General features: G+C 41.7%; 1 protein-coding gene across 1 annotated transcript; it reads left to right on the top strand.

Moving 5' to 3' along the window:
• The first annotated feature begins 7,544 nt into the window (after positions 1-7,544).
• tspan31 (tetraspanin 31) lies at positions 7,545-17,712 on the top strand. The gene is made up of 6 exons (XM_086159945.1): positions 7,545-7,762; positions 11,865-12,032; positions 12,165-12,245; positions 12,968-13,108; positions 13,774-13,884; positions 15,368-17,712. The coding sequence occupies exons 1-6, from the start codon at positions 7,700-7,702 to the stop codon at positions 15,440-15,442; spliced, it is 639 nt and encodes a 212-aa protein (XP_086016071.1). The 5' UTR covers positions 7,545-7,699; the 3' UTR covers positions 15,443-17,712.
• Positions 17,713-18,015: the final 303 nt, after the last annotated feature.

Below are 18,015 nucleotides of genomic sequence, written 5' to 3'. Positions count from 1 at the left end.
TGTGCAGCTGCTGTCAGATGGACGCTGGCCGAGAGCAGTGGTCACGCTGGGTGATTTTTCATTTCTCCTTCACTGTCCTCTCCATTCAAACGTTTCCTCACTCATCTGGCGCTCATTGTTTCATTCATTTCTCGATATTCTTTGTGATTCATCGCTGATTTTTTTTTGTCGTCTCATACCGATGGATTGACCTTACTACTCTTCCTCCTCCTCCTCTTCTTCACATTTTCCAGCTTTTTCGTCAGCCGCTTCACTACACCTGCATGCTTATTAGGCCGAAAAATAAAAGGCTGCTCTTATTTTGGCTCATGACAAGTTCTAACTCAAAGATCTGGAGACAATAAATAATTATTTTTTTTAAACTAGAATAAACTTTGGGGAAAAACATGTTGATGTTGTTGTTGCTTTTTTTAATTTTTTTTTACATTTTTTTATTAAGCAACATCAGTCAACCAAGAGAGGACTGACCTTCAGTCTCCAGCCAACTGAGGAAAAAGGAAACGCGGGGTCACCAATCCCTCGGGTTGAAAAAGATGTGGATAAAGTGAATATCATTACACTTTTCCTGCATACACCACTTTCATTTAAAAGCTTTGGAAATTGTTTTACACCTTCATTCATTCATCCATTCATTCATTTGTTGATTTTCTATACCGCTTATCCTGCACTCCAGGTCACAAGACTACCCCAGTTGTCATTGGATGGAGGCAGAGTTCGTCAGCCAATCAAAACCGTTCACTCATTCCCTCACACTTCATTTTTAGTCATAAAACTATTCACTTTCTCATTGATGATTTATCCTTTTCACGCTATTACATTCGCATGTCATGTAGAGACATGCAACCATTCACTCTGTCATTCATGTGACGTGTAAAGACATCCAATCATTCACCCCATCATTCACATGTCATTTTGAGACATACGATACGATGGAGACATGAAATGATCGAAGAATCAAATGCTTCAACCAGAAAATTTTTGAGCGATTACTGCAAAATAATCAAGGTATTAACCTGAAACGCGCAAGCTGCAGACTTAAAATGAGGTAAGAAAAAGACCAAAAAAAAGTCATTGTAAAAATATCGGAGGAAAAAAAATGCAAGAAAATTTATATTTTTGAAGACTAGGTTGAAAAGTCAGATAACAGATGCCTTTCTTCATACATCTTATTTTAAAAAAAAAAAAATCTCACACTGAGACTTGATTCATCACCATAAAGAACGCTGGCATGTCACTTCCAACCAAAGAGAGCAGAGATGATGAGGAAGGAGGAAATGATGCACAACCGATGTACCTCACAAGAAAATGCAGTAAAAGGAAGTGGCTTTCCGGCTGGTTGCAGGTTTGCAGACAGGAAGTAAGCCACACAGCGGGTTCCTCCTGCTGCTACAACAGTCGCAGGTGGTATTGCCGTTGGTGTCCAGAGATGACTGGCGTAAAAAATAAATGCCACGACACCAGCACAGACACACACACACACACACACACACACACACACACACTTTACCGGGGTGGAGTTTTGATTTAACAATTGAATTATCAAGGCAGAAAGACTAGAAAAGGCCCTCAAACTGACACAGGAAGTGAACGGGCGGATATCAGTTGAGGTTTTTCAAGCCCAAATACACCAAGAAGTTACTGACTTTTTAGTTTTTTCAAACTTTTTTTTCCCCTCTAGGCATTAGGTTGGATTATTTTGAAGATGATGGCATGTAATCCTTTTGACCCTGATTCAACAATTAAGCACAACAATTGAGAACAATAATTAAAAATTGATATGTATAATATGAAAATGACACAAAAATTATATCAAAAATAGGTAAGAAATTAGATAAAAGATGACTACAGAATTACATGGAAAAAAAAAACAACTATTAACAACACAGTAATCAAGAGGTTCCCTAAATTTAAATTTAAAAAAATCCTGGAAAATTTGCTGGAAGATAGTTGCCAAAAATACATGGCTTGGTGGCCTAGACTTTAGTCAAGTTGACCAAAAAAATATTCAGGCATTTTGGGAAAATTAGCCGGAAATCTTCCCGCTTTGGTCATGAAATTCACCGAAAATAATTGACAGATAACTAGAAACAAAGAAAAATAAAGAAGAAATTGCCAGGAAATACATAAGCAGGCTACGTGGGAATGACCAAGAGAGCAAAACGTGGGCTTTGCATTTTTGTTTAAATTCCAGTTAAGTGAAGGGTCAGATCGGTTTGCTTTCCAAAGAACATCCTTTTAAATGCTTGTGAAAGAAGTCCAGGTGATTTTCCACACCTGGGCTGGTGGAAGAATATCTCAGCCAGATCCTTACCTTGGATGCTGCGGAGGTAAACTTTGAGGCCTGATTGCAGCTGCTGGTCCGTAACTCTGTCCAGCTGCTTGAACAGCCTGTTGATGATGCTCTGGACGGTCTCGTATCTCCTCACCTCCGCTTTTATTACAGCAGAGTTCGAGGACTTGCTGCCGCCGTTCATCCTGACGCCAAACACCTTGCTGTATCGAAGTAGATTTTCAGCCCATGAGACCCGCTGGCTGTTTTTTTTTTGTCTGTCTGCAAACCAAAGATGAGCCAAGACAAAAAAATATGGCAGGTGAATCCCTCTCTATTTTATTCGCTCCCTCTTTCTCTTTCTGTGTGTCAGACTGTCTATCTCTCCAAACCACACTTCATGAGAAATGTGTCTGTTTTTTCCTCTTTAGGTCTGAGCTGAATTCACTTCCTTATTTTACAAATGGTGCTCTGACAGCCACGTTGCTGACAACGACAAAAAAAGAAAATGATACTGATGACAATAAATCAACCACAACACTTTTAATTGTACCTCTGTGCAGTGTCTTGGTAAATATTTGCCCATATTGATGTGTTGCACTAATTTCTTTAGAGTTAGGATCAGAGTTTTTTTAAATCTGTTTTTTTCGGTTTTTGTTATTGTTTTGTTGTTTCTTTTTGTAATTTTGTGAAATTTCTAAGTAGTATCTCACTAGTTTGAAAGTTATTCCTTCTCATTTTAAAGTTAGACATTGCTGAATTCCAATCCAGTTAGCTCATATTTTCATTCGTTTGACATTTTTCAAGAAGCAACTTTTAGGAATTCAAGGTCATTGCTTTTGTAATTTTACAAATAGTGTAATTTTACAATTATATGCATAATGCTGCCTCAGGGTGGGACAAGACTCGAACCTGTAAAAAAAAAAAAAAAAAAAAAAAATGGTTGACCGACTTCCGGTGACGCAATGTCCTGAGACATACGCACGGAGTTGAGCTCTCCCGAAAATTGGTAGTATTCGGCTGTTTATGAAAAAATACTTGACAGTTTAATGGTGGAAGAGTGAGTCTGAAGCATTGCAGATTAGTGTGAGCACGGCCAGAGACACAAGGAACGCAGCAAAACAGCAAAAACAGCAAGAAGAAAAGGAAAGGAAAGGAAAAAAAATCGTCCGCCATCTTCCTCAAGCCAGGTGAGCGGGAAAACGGATGAACAGAACATCGAGAACATTCTTCACGAGTTGAAAGAGTTGAGGAAAGAAAATAAGCAAACATTTGCAGACACTAAGGAACAATTAATTAGACTGGAGGTGTCGGTCACGGACTTGATTCAAAGGATGGAGAAGCTAGAGCGGAGAACTGAGGAAGCGGAGACCAAGGTACGCCAGGTGGAGGACACAGGCCGGCGCCATGACAGGATGCTGAGGCACCTGTTGAAACGGGAGGCGGCCCTGACGAACATGTGCGACGATCTACAGAACTGGATGCGCCGCAACAATCTGAGAATTTATCAAGTCCCCGAGGAAAGTGAGAAAAGTGACATGATTGGGGTTTTGTGAGGAACTTAATTGAGACGGCGCTACAAATCCCGCCCGAGCTAAATATAAGAGGGCACACAGATCACTGGGGCTAAAAAGCCAGCGAGTTCAGCGCCTCCGCGCTCCATTATCGTGAGGTTTCTGGATTATACAGTAAAGGAAGCAGTGCTGCGACAAGCATGGGCCCAAAAAGGAGTGATTTACTTCGACCAGGATTACTCTCCAGAAATACAGAGGAAGAGGACGCGGGCCCGAGGAGTGATCAAGCAGCTGAAGGAGAAGGAGATCCGGGCAATGTGCCGCTATGCAGCGCAGCTGAGAATCAACTTGGAGTCCGGAGTGAAAACATTTCCTACCCTGGTGGATGCTGTGCCAACGTTGAAGAAGTTGGGCATCGAGTTGCAGGTTAGTGAGAGAGAGAGACTGGAATGGGAACTCTCAAAAGACACATGGCAAAGACAGGATGGTGGGAAGAGAGAAAGAAAGGACACATCACTGTCCGCCGCAGACCTGCGGGCTGTTTTGCTGGGCTAAAATGATGAGGAGTACTGTGCCCAGGTAATGTTAAAATAATTAGATAACGTTATTACTGTCAATCTTAAAGTTCTATGTGTATTACTTTTCATAGTTTACACAGCCAAATATGCTGAAGTTAAGTGAATCATATTGTAAAGTTATTGAGAGGAGAGGAGAGTTAACCCTGCTATTATTTTCAATTAATATTTTTTTACGATGAGACCCGTGTTGGGATCACCGCCTCACCAATCACAACCCTCTGCCTGTATTACAACAGGAGCTGGACAGATCTCTGTACTCAGCTGGACCATTGGAAGTCACATATGTTGACTTTATTTTTTCTGTTCTGTGTTTTAAGAGTTCTTATTTCCTTGACATGTCGGTTAGGTCGGCACAAGTGATTTTTGTTACTATTAGGGCAAGGATAGCTACTTTATGCAGAGGTGAATCTGGGGAGAGTAAAATGAAAATAGGAAATGCAGATTTATGTCAGAGGTAGGGATTATCAGTTATAATGTCAAAGGATTGAATAATCCTATAAAAAGAAAGAAAATGCTGACTCAGTTGAAGAAATTTAATTGCTCAATAGCGTTACTACAGGAAACTCACTTAAACGAGGTAGAACATAAGAAATTGAGGAGAGACTGGGTTGCACAGGTATTCTATGCTTTTTGTTCAAACAGCAGAAAGAGAGGAGTAGCAATTTTAATTAGTCATTCGATTAGTTTTGCAATTCAGAGAGAAGTGAAGGATAAAGCGGGGAGATATATACTTATTATGGGAACAGTAGGTGGAGTAGAGCTAACTATCATGAATATCTATGCCCCTAATGAAGATGACCCCAATTTCTTTAAAGAAGTGGCAACTGTAATGGCAAGAGAAGCCAGAGGTACTATAATTTTAGGAGATTTCAATTGTGTTTTAAATGTAAAATTGGATAAAACTCTTTCTGATTATGGGCCCATTAGCAGGAAATCCAGGGCAGCAAAACATTTGTTGGAAGAATTAGGACTTGTGGATGTTTGGAGGGCTAAGAACCCAACCACGAGAGATTTCACCTTTCTGTCCATGGTACATGGGTCATACTCAAGAATTGATTTGATTTGCATCTCAAAACAAAGCTTATATAAAGTCAGAGAATGTGTTATTGAACCTGGTACCCTATCTGATCATGGAACTCTGAGGGCTTTTTCACAACTTCAGGCAAAATACGACATTGACTCTAAGGATTTATTTAGATATTTTCAAATTCGACATTATTTGATGACACACAAAGAATGGGACAATATTAAAGAAGCTTCAACTAATTTTGAACAATATTGGATTGAGATAGTTGAGAACAAAATGAACATTAAAAATACAAAATCAGATATATATGGCAGGATACGTATGGACACACACTGGATGTGAAAGCTAAGTGGGAACTGGAATCTAATGCCGCGATTGCTGATGGAGAATGGGAGAGTTCTTGGTTGCCCTGGCAAAAATGTTTAAGCAGCCCAACATGGAGGGAGTTCAGCTGGAAGTTAAGAATAAGGTATTTTAAAACTCCCTTGATAATAGCTTCTCATGATAATAACTGTTCTCCCCTGTGTTGGAGGGGCTGTGGCATAACGGGGGACTTTTCCCACATTTTTTGGGACTGCCCTAAACTGATGAAATTCTGGGAAGAGGTAGAAAAACAAATAAGTGAGATTTTAAAATTAAACAGACCAATTGATCCACAGCAATTTATTATGGGTACGGCATCAACAAGCGATTTAAGGAAAAAAACAGGTGTTTTCGCTTAGAGTTCTTCTATTAAGTGCACATAAAATGATCACAGTAAACTGGCTCAAACCCCACCCACCTACCCTGGACCAGTGGCGTCAGAGGCTTAAGGATGTAAACTGCATGGAACACATAACAGCAAACTTACGACTTCAGACAGACCTATATCTTGACAAATGGGCACCCATTAAAAAATATTTGGAGAGTTGAAAATATTATCTCTATTTGACTGAGTTAGATGTTTTTTTGTGTTTTTTTTTTTTTTTTTTTTTTTAGTTTTATTTCATTTTTTGCTTGCTATTGAGGAAATAAGTGACCTATAAAGAATATTGTATAATGTGTATCTTGTTATGAGATTTTGTAAGAATGTGTATGACTCTGTTAAGGAACCTGTTCTAATAAATGTTCAAAAAAAAAAAAAATTAAGGTTGGTTCAGGAGGGGCATACGGCGTAAAAATTGTGCCAAAAACCAAATATGCGATTCGAACTTATGACTCTCGTACCAGACTGGTCAAGGCCCGGGTTAACAACTAATAATCTATAGGGTACCAGAGGATATCGGGCTACTGCGGGTCAAAGAAGGAGGGGAAGAAGCTGTTTTCGGAAGCAGAGAAAGAAGAGGAAAGGCGAGAGACTGGGACCGAAAGGAGGGACTTTGAATGTTGGGACAATGAGAGGGAAAGCTAGATAGTAGGTTGACATGATGAAGAGAAGGAAGGTGTCCGGGAGAACAGGTGGAAAGGTAGCAGGGCTAGAAGCCGCTCTCACCACAAGACAATGGGGAGAGCAGCAATGGTGTATGGTTTTAGAGAAAAAGGCAGGAAGCATAGCTGCGGCTTGCAGTGGTGAAGATGTTGAGGTTCTCTTTGTGAGTGACAAAGATGCTTAGGATCAGAAGAAGATCATCCGTTCATAAATTCCGGTCTGGTTATCTCATTTTATTATGTTTGCAATTTTTTGCAACTTTTAGAAAATTTAAGGAAATTACTTCTGTAATTATTACCATTTGAATTTTCCTGCTGCAGGATCATTAAAGTCTATCATATTTTATCTTAATTATATGCATAATATTTAGGCCATTTTAAATAACCCGTTTAGATCTTCATCAAGTAAATGAATTAAATGGAGTACTTTGAAAATTAGAGTACTTTAGAAATATTACTAGATAATAATAATAGAAGCTATTTTTATAATGTGCATTGTTGTTTGTTTTTAAAGGTATAATTGCATCACTTATCCAACATGAATCATTGTCACAATGCCAACCGTCACAACAATCTCTTCAACACGGGTAAATAAGAATTTTTAACATTTAACACCACACAGCGAATAAAATGATTTTTAACATATAATAAATAATCAAGGTGTTTTTTTTCACTGGCAGGAACCCAGCAGAGAACCACGTGGCCTTATCCGCTCTGCCGGGAGATGGTGACGTCACCCACATGTTGACGTCGCGCGCGAGACTGACGACACCAAACACGCCCTCTTCGCCGCTCACCCAAAAACATTTGTCCAAACATTAGCTCTGCCGAGAGCCACTTAGCGGCGAATTACTTGCCCCCAACTATTGGCACTTCTGAGTCGGAGGAACTGTTTTCTTCGAATATGGTGTGCGGCGGCTTCACTTGCTCTAAAAACGCGCTCTGTTCCCTGAACGTGGTGTATATGGTGAGTACACAAAATGGACCATCATGCTAACTTTCAGCTGGCAACATTAGCCTTTGGCCAGGCTAGCTCCGAAATTGTGTAGTGCAGCGTCAGCTACTAGTTTAGCAACAGCGCAGATACATTACTAATGATTTCGTTTCTTCCCTTACATTTCTCCTTTTCAGACTTTTCAAGGGATTCGCGGTATGTGCGTAATGCTCGTGAATATATACAAATAGACTGTCAGCTGTAGAAAATATATCTCTCTTGGTAGCTAGGTTTAAAGTAGTTCCCCTGTCCTGTCTTGTTAGCTAGCTAGCTAGCTGGCTAGCTAGCCTGTTAGCACTCGCCATTATGCGTGGAAGCTACCATGAAGATTGTAGGCCACCTGACATGAAATGTAAAGATGACATGGGAACCTTCTGCTTCCTCTCTGTCAGCAGTCAGGAAGGTCAACCGGGTCCAACATGTATACATTTGATCGACTCTTTGCATTGTGCTTGGCAGCTGACCGGAACTAAGTACACCGAAGCGACTCTGATTCAAAACATCCGCGCTGCAATACTCAAACACTTTCTGTATCAAGTTTATTAAATTAAAGGCTTTACAAATACATAGGGGAAAAGAGGAGCCCAAATGAACTAGATTTTCTCTTACCCTTTGTGTTTTTTTTACAGTTTATCTGATATACGTGCTCTAGCGTTTTTAGTATTACTGTTTCAGTCGTTGTGTATTTGGTATAACAGTGGATCATCAAACATACTCTAAATGTCTCTTGAGTCATCATGGGATTGTGTCATTTCACGTGAAATCGCCTACAGTCAAAGTAATGTTCCCAGAAAAGTTTCAGAAATTGATTTTTGGTAATAGAAAGAACAGAAGTAATTGTGCACAAATAGGTTTGTGAAACCACCAGCAAAGGGAATTGAAAATTAAACTTAAACAGAGTAGGGCAGACGTGTTTCGTACGTCATTGCTCACAAATGTTTCTAATATTTTTCACTGCTCACAACCTCAATGGTTGTTCCTTTGTTTCATAGGTATTTTCTTACCATCATCTATTTGTGGTATCTGTTGAAACAGCCAATTGCTCTGCTCAATTTTTTTCCCACCTTGAATGTCTACCGAGAGTAGAAACTTGACCCAGATTTAAAAAAAAAATGGCATTCTGTATTTATTGCTTATTTGAAAGGCAAATGCCACAGACAGGATTATTCAAGTGATTTAAAAGCCGCAGGTCACAATTGTTTTTTTCAGTATCAGTATCTCCATCAGCAGTGAAAGGTTTGACTTCCTTCCATCATCTGGCCTTGTTGTAATGGATTTTTATGTTTAGCTGCGTGACGTAAGGAGCAAAAGGTTATTCAGCATAGAGAGAGTTGACATCTTTCTAACCCACTTCACAAAATCATGTGACATCGAAATTTCTGCTTTGGTGGGAGCCTGGCACATAACGCATCCTGCCGAGGTCCTGTCAGGATATGTGATCGTGGTTTTACTATACAATATTTTCAACAACATGCAGTAAATAAATTGAAGGTCAAAATAGAACCTGCTGTTGAAAGAAAAAGTAAAATGCAATGGGAATCCAGGGAATTATAGATCCTCCTCAATAACCATTTATTTTAGGTTGAAAACATGACCTTTAAAATACTATGGATTGTTTTAGTTTGTAAGCACTTGTATGCCACCATTGTTATTGACATGCAGTAAATTGCACTAAGTTCTCGGTATGTCTGTGGAGGTTCTCTGTCTTCCAGGTCATGGTGAATTCCTCAAAATCTTCTTGTCGTGGCAACTTGACTTCAGTTCTGAACTCAGTGGTAACAGAACTGAAGAAGCCTCTCGGATGAGGGGTGAAATGTCTTCAAGAGAAGAAAGTCAAGTCCAGTTGCCACGATAAGAAGATTTTGACAAGAATACGTTCTCTGTAATTACAATTTACTCACGGTTGCTGTCACTTGGCTCCATCTAGCAATATATTGGTTCCAAGTCTTCCGCTCAGCCTTTCCAATTGGAACCCCAGAGCATCAACCAGGAGAACAATAATGAAGAAATAACTCAAAATGCACTTGAAAGGGAGGAGGACTAAGAGGAGAGAGTGGCCCAAAGTAGCTGGTGTTTGTGCTGGAGCTGCCTACCAATGCCAACTCTGAGAGAGAGCATTTGTCATTCTGATAATAAATATACAAAAAAAAAAAATATATATATATATATAGGGCTGTCAAAATTAATTCGATTTGATTAACATTTTAACGAACGTATCGTTGTACAATGAAGCAAAATCCCAGAATTAACAATCAAGATGCATCACTCTAAAAAACAGAGCCACTGTGTTGATTAGGGGTTTGAACACAACAAATCCAAAGGGGGACAATTGGCTGGCCGTATTATAATATTTTCACACTTTGCAGGATGGAGGTTTTGTTTCACCAAAACACTTGGGGATAAAATTACCACACCAATGTAGAGCATACATTAGTTGGGTTTCATCTTAAGTACTTCAGTAATCACGACACCCGTCTTGCACCAAACTATCACGGAATGTTGGGGCTTCTGATAATATAAATAAGCAAGTCTTTCGCAAGCAGATGGCTGATCTGTGCCCCGTTGATAAGATATTTGATCTGAGTTTGTTTTTTTTTTGCCCCCACAAAAAATAAAGACCAGTTATTGAATTGGCATTAGTTGTGATTAATCCAAATGAATCCACAGAGCCAGTGATTAATCCGATCAATTTTTAAATCGTTTTACAGCCCTATGTATAATATCTAATGAACACAGTAAATCACACAACAAGTTGATAATGGTTTGTTGTGAGCAGGTTGTTTACATCCCAGCAGAGCCCAGTGTCGACCGTATCTAACGTCTCTGAGCGTTTTTTTTTTTCGTTTGCCAGCCCGAGGCGGTGAGGCGCCCTGTGAGAGAAAATTGTTGGCGCGGCATTCGGTTTTCACCCTTCGTCAGTCGCCACCAGCCCCTGTGAGCTCCTTTAGCAGCTGTGGTTGACAAAATAACTCAAAGGCATGGGGAGAAAAGTGTAGAGAACATGTATTGTGGGTCGTGTTAGTACACGTGCTATCTCACACTCCGTCTCTTGTCTTTTTGGTCCTCTGGTCCATTGGGGAACCAATTTACACAATTGACCTTGAGAGCATTGCTCAGGTAAAATAATGGCACTCTTCATCGGTAAGATTATCCAAGTATCTAGTGTTCAGGTGCCACTAACAATGAATTTTAGTAGAATAAGGCAATGTCAACACACAATGGCCACCTAGTGGTAATAGTCAAGGCTCCCCTTAAAGTAAGACTAAGACATTTGTTTATGATCAAAATAATCCTCGATCGATGTCTGGTTTTAGTTTAAAAAGATTGAAGGGTGACCAATTCAGACTTTTTTCGGAGCGTTTGCATGCTTGTAGCCATGTACTTTGACATGCAGAGAACAATGATCTATCAGGAGGCCCTACTGACCTTTGACCTCAGAGGACACTGAGACTTCTGGACTGGCTTCCATGATCTTAACCACTGTGACTTTTTTTTTCCCCCTTTAGTGTGGTATTTTTTAGTCCTGCGTAGCCCTCACTTATTGAAAAAGCATTTTGTAGATATCTATCCAGTAGTCGCTGCAGGCCAGTAGCTCAGTGGACGCAGGATGTTCTGTGACGTGATGGCCTGGCGAGCCAGACCGTCTGTGGAACCCGTCTTGTGTTTTACGCCTGAGTCACCAGATCTGTCATCGCTGTAACATTTTCGCGTTGGCGGTGACAGAAGCCGCTTGAAGGTGACTCGCAGATTATTCCCCTCGATAGGATTAATCAGAAATGGTTCTCAATAAGGTTGTCTTCCTTGCATTTAAAATCAAATAATTTTTTTACTTTCAGCACTGTGGAATCAAATTCCTGGTATTTCATTTATATATAATGTTTATTGGGTTGATTTCAAACGTGACATAAGCAGACAGTGAAGCTGAAATAGCTAGCCGCTTGAGCGTGTACTCCCTTCCCATGGCTCCCGGTCACATGTCTCGCCGGGGAACGGTGCTCCTTAATAAGCCACCTCGTGTTGGAGGGACATGGGATGAGCTCTTCCTCAGCTGACTCCGGTTAACTCTCCTCCTCAGCTGGTGGGGTTGCTGCTGATCGGAGTGGCAGCATGGGGGAAGGGCTTCGGCCTGGTGTCCAGCATCCACATCATCGGGGGCGTCATCGCCGTGGGCGTCTTCCTGCTTCTCATCGCCATCGTGGGCCTAATCGGAGCGATCCACCACCACCAAGTCATGCTCTTCTTCGTATCCTACCTGCACAGTGCCGTCGGGATTATTTTACATGAATTGTTGTACTCTTTTTTTTTTTTTTTTTTTTTTTTTTTTTTTTTTTTTTTTTTCCCCCATCCCCGTTGTTTCCTTGACTCCTGTTATTAGTACATGGTCATCCTTTTTATCGTCTTCCTCTTCCAATTCGGAGTTTCCTGTTCGTGCCTGGCGGTGAACCGTACCCAGCAGGTGGGGAAATCAAGATTGGAACATCAAATGCATTTATGTCGTCGTATCTGTGTTTTTTTCCTACATGGCCATTTACAGTTTACATCTAAATATATATCTGGAATCATGAAGTGAAAATATGGAGAAGCTATTGAAAAATCACGGGAGGGTTTCACACACGTAAGACAGAAAGGGATCCTAAAAGTTTGCCAGAAATTAATTCTCAGAAAAGAATCTAGAAATCACTTAAAACATGAGTGAGGAATTACCAAGATACTGGCAATATTCACAGAAAGTAGGCAATTCACTGGACACCTGGAGTAAACCATCATTACTGCAGAGGTCATAACGTCTCCGCAGTAACATAGCATTTTCACTAAATCGTAATAACTAATCACAGTCTGCTCCAGTGACCAAACAGTCATCTGTTGACCAATCAATAGAGGCACATGTATACCTTTGCGACATATGTTGTGGAAAGCAGGGCTGCATGAGCAGGAGGTGGCAACAATGTGGACAGATGAACTGTAACACATTGTTGTATAAAAATCTTCAAAAGTCACAGACCCATAGCAGAGTCAAGGAGTTTAGGCCCCTGCGGAGGAGGAGTGATGAGTGAGAACAGTGAGAAATACTCCCTTTGGCCCCCTGTGTATTTTAACATCACTGTATTCAAAGATGCTGTACTGCAGGCTATCTGTGACCACTGGGTGATCGTAGCCGGGTCCGATTTGTCTTCTCAGGAGGGCCTCCTGAACTCGGCCTGGGGGATCCTGAAGACCGAGACCAAGGCAAACCTGGAGAAGCAGCTGGACTGCTGCGGGCTCCTCAACGTCACCGCACACCGGCAGCAATTTGAGCAGGACTGGCAGAACTGTACCGCTGTAGGTCCCAACGCTTTCGGGTGACATGACGACCTAAATTGGCTCCAAATAACACCGAATGACTTGTGGCCTATAGGTGCTGTTCCTGTTCGCTCTGTCCCGAAAACAGGAACCGCTAATGCGCAGGGAAAACATTTAAATGTGTGTTTAACTCTCCTCCATTCATGCAGTGCGTGACCCAAACAAAGTCCACTTCTTCATTTGTAAAGTTGACTGTCTGTAAGATTTTATCTAAATGAAAAAATGAATTTGAAGCGTCCAATTAAACTCTTGGATGCACATCTTGGCTCCGTCAAACAAATCGTATTTACAGTCCGTAATCACAAATGTTCCTAGAAACAAGTTACTTTGCTTCCATCCCCAGGGAGGATTGAAAATGATCACCATTCAGATTTTTGGGGGGCAAGAGCGCGTCAGAACTCTTGGCGGGCAGACTAATAGCACGCCTGAGTGAAAGTTAAAGTCCACTTTTAATGAGAACTAAAATCGGGCTTTTGTGAAACCGGCCCCACTGTGTGAGCGGTCGAGGCGGGGAAACTAGGCCAGTCTCCGCAGCTCTCAGAATAGATTTGGGGAGCGAATACAGCAGTGGCTGTCAGACTGCTGAGGACTAAAGGCCCCCTTCTTTTTTTCCTCCTTCTATTTTTGGCTCTCTTTCACTACAGTCGTGCAAGAAGAGCGGCGCCTGCTTAACCTGCGGGGACATGATGTTGCATCATGCAACCGAGGCGCTGAAGATCCTCGGCGGCGTTGGGCTCTTCTTCAGCTTCACAGAGGTGGGTGCGCAACCTCCTGCCCCGCCTGTCGGGCCGCATCAGCGCTCCAAAAGTTTGAGCGTTTCGCCTTTTTTTTTTTTTTTTTTTCAGTTTTTCTCTTATCAATTTATTTTTTGTTGTTTCTCCCAGGTAATATATTAGAAAGGCTGGAAGAAGCGTGGGGATTCAATTCCCTCTTTAAGTAGCCGAGGGCTAAACCAGTCTTTGACGTTGTTGTTCAGCGCTGGGCTGTCCAGACATGCGGGTCTAAAATTTGTTTAATTTTGGCATCCGCCTGCGCCGAGAACCCACTTACAGTGGTGAAGGGAGGCCTTCGATGCCACATCCCCCACAACTGTGTCCACAGTCACAAGGGCAAGGGGTAGTTGGGGGCGGGTGTTGCCCCAGGAGTTATAGGATGCCTCCCTCTCAGCAGATGTCTCCAGACCCCAACCCTGTCAGCTATTTGACACGGCGACGTAACCGCCGGGTTGGATCGAAGGTCTCGACTCGTAAGGGGGTCGCCCGGAGTCCAGTCGTCTTTGAGAATCACACAGATAACCGTCTGGCAAGGCTAATCCACCTTCGCTCGAACACCAGCTGTCGTATCTTAGGTGCTCGATGCGGCAGCTGGACCAGAGTCAGCTCTTCTGATGTTGAGACAACCGCTCAAGTGGCCCGCTGTCCGGCCGGCGTCACCACCAGGGGTCACACTTACCTCACCAGACTCTCCGAATTGGGCTGACGGAGCTGACGGCCGGCTTTGGAAAATAATTCCCGACATTTTCCTCCATTCGCTGTTAAGGAGATATTAGAAAGATATAGTCGAAATCCAAGACAACCTGCTAACAGATAAGTCTATATACTGTTCAGGGGTGGTGTGAGAATTTTAAAATGAAGGAACTTTCTTGTTCTTCAAACCCCTCTGTACCCCCAAAGTGGATTGGGAATCTGCTCCCCCACCCTTCACCCTTCCAGTTCTCATCTGTGAAAGAGCCGGAAGGGGAACTTAACTCAAACAGTTCTGTATTTTGTGACGCCGCACAGACCAGAGCGTGGCAGCACTGTCATCCGTCCAATCAGGGAGGCTGCCGCCACCTTTCACGTTTGTGGATAAAACACCACTTTGTTAAAAACTTCCTCTGCATCACCCTCCGTGGCCCCTGGCTCCTCTGCTCTCTTTAATGTCTCCCAGAAGGACCGGAATTATTTTTAAAATGCTTTTTATGCGGTTCATTTTATGGCATAATAGTCACACCCTCTGCAGTAAAGTGTAAAAAAATCAATTTCATCTAATGGCATCAACCAAGAATTTGATCTCTACAATAATGTATATGTAATCGTCTGAATAATTGATTTTTGTGATGAAACCTGTGATGGCCGCCGTGGTCTGTCCAGTAGCTTCGACTGATTTAGAAAAAAGAAATATGTCACCTTTGTGTGTTGGCCGAATGTCCTAATCTCCCAACTGACCCCCAAAACCCTCTCCGTGCCTCACTTGCAGATCCTAGGTGTCTGGCTGGCCGTGCGCTACAGGAACCAGAAGGACCCGCGTGCGAACCCCAGCGCTTTCCTATAGTCCATCCCCGCGGAAACGGCCGCTCAGCGCGCCACCTGATGCTGTTTTCACACACACTGGTACACGTAGAATCATGCACATCCCGAAGCGAAAAACACTCGAGGCCCGTCCCATCAGGGCCACACCCACAACACCACAACACACGAAGAAGACACGGCGGACAAGCACGCGCAGCCACATACAGACACACACACACACGCACGCAAGCACTCTCGATTACGTGAGACTGAAGGCGCAGCAGCTTGACCAGTAACCTCCCCTCCCGACCCCGACCTCAAGCCGGATGACCCGGATACTCAAGCATGAAAGGGGGACCTGTTACACCGACGCGTGTAGCGACCAGCCCTTGATTTGAGTCCCTTCCCTCCCCACCTGTAGACAACCCCGTTTCCACTTAAAATTGTTTTTCCTCCTTTTTTTTTTTTTTTTTTTCAACCGAGCAACCCGATGAGACGTCACTGCACGTGTCCTAAGCATGATCATCTCACACACACACACACACACACACACACCAGCCTGGATGTCGAGCGTGGCGTCCTGACCAATTTAACGTGTATGCACCTTGAAATGTCCTCCCGTAGAGTCACAGCTGTACCTCCTGTGCTCCGTGCCGTCGGTCGTTGTGAAGATTCGTGAAACCCGCAGCTGAATGCTCTGGACATGTGGCATCAAGATCAAGCTTTTGATTTGTATGTAAATATTTTTTTTTTTTTTTTTTTTTTTTCCAGATTTTTTTTTCTTAAGCCGACGATGCCACAGAGGCCGGGAATACATCAGGCTTAAGATGCGTTACTAGATTTTAGGGTGAATATTAGTTTACTAGTCGATCGGTTCTCGAGTATTTATGAACTGTAACTGAGCCAACGATGTTTTTAACAGTCACAGATATTGGAACGCCTACAGACTGCAGACTTGATGTTGTACATAGTCTTTAAATACTCCACAGAAGAAGAAAAAGAAAAAAAAAAGTCATCCTCGATGGGTTTGACCATGTAGATGTTGCTTAGTCGTGAGGTTTTTTCCGCGTAGATTGGGGGGCCTGAACCATGAAGCGGGATCAGTAAAGATCGATAGGGGGCGCTATAAATGATTAAATACGGGATCGGACACAGTGCCTCGCTCAGGCGCAGGATGATGATGATGGAAGCCAAAGTCCGCAGTTTGAAGGTCACCGCTTGTGTGGCGTATTGAGTCAAGCCATCAATCCATTTATTTTTTCTATTTTTTTTTTAAACACCTTTTTTTTTAAAGAAAAAAAAAAGGTCATTGGCATGAGTCAGCCTCAAAAGACTCGTGGAACGAAGTTGCCTCACATGTCAGGTTTAAGTACATGTCTCACCCCGTAGGTTGTCAGTGTCAGATTGGGCAAAATCTGGATGTGTTGTCAGGGTAACGCACTACAGACTTAAAAGCTGCGGATTTAATAAAATCCTCCACCAGCTCATCTTCTTACCCAGTGATCTGACTTCATGGTCTGGGCCCCGGTCTTTGACAAGCCCCCTCCCCCCTTCTTCTCCCTCCACCTGTGTCTCAAATGTTCCTTTGTGTTGCACAGTGGTGTTGCTTCGTATATTCTGGTTGTGGAAAACGTGGATGCAGGTACATGTCGTTACCCTCTGGCATAACCGGAAGGAAATTTATAAACGTTGGAAAAAAAAAAAAAAATGATGATGATCGTACTGTTTGATTTCAAATGATCGGCAAAAAAAAACTGTAGATCAGACAGGCAGTTTTTTTTTTCTTTTGTTCTTGTTTTTTTTTGTATGAAATGTACAAATATGCTATTTGTTAAAAAATTCTCACATTTTTTTTATTTTTGCCAGGTAATTTTTTTTAATTATTTTTTTGTTTAAGGTTCATCAGTGTTAAATGCTTTGTATAATAAGACTTGTTAACTATTTAAGTTAAGGTTGATGATGCACATTAGGCTGAAGTTATTACAGGTTTGATGAAATCTTTTTGATGGTCGATGTCTGACATTTCTTGTTCATTTTCTCTTTCAATTCTATTGTTGTTTTTATCATTATTAATTGCTTTTAACTTAAGGACTAATGTAAAGTGTGACTCAATGTCTTACTTGAACTGTCAAACAGTGCCGATCTGGATTTCCTGCTGCTGGTGAGGGTTCACTCTGGTTTGACGGGTGGTTCGGTTCTGCCATTTCTCTCCACCTCACTTTGAATCTGTGTGCACTTGTTATCCCGGTGTATTCTGTTCTTTTCTTATATCCAAGACGTAATTTTACAAATAATAAAACCTCAATTTGGAAACTTTTTTTTTTTTTTTTTTCTCCCTTCGCTGGCCGTGGATGTGAATCACAGCCGGAATGAAATCATATTCATCATATATTAGGTTGTATTGCAAAAATAACCAGGTTTATTACAAACTGTTGAATTTTAAGTGGAAAAAAATAGCTTGCAGGATGTCTGATTTTATGTATTAATCTTTTTATTTATTTATTTGGGGGAGTTATTTTAGTGGTTATTATAAAAATCAGCCAAATTTCAAGGATGAAGATCAGAACTGCGGTGAAGAGTCACAAATGTTTAATAAAAATGTAAAATTGTGATTAA

This window comes from Fistularia commersonii, chromosome 14, assembly GCF_037954325.1.
Source record: "Fistularia commersonii isolate RoL2024-O1a breed Wild chromosome 14, RoL_Fcom_v1.0, whole genome shotgun sequence".
Classification (NCBI taxonomy): Eukaryota; Metazoa; Chordata; class Actinopteri; order Syngnathiformes; family Fistulariidae; genus Fistularia; species Fistularia commersonii.
This window is presented reverse-complemented; position numbering and strand designations above follow the sequence as displayed.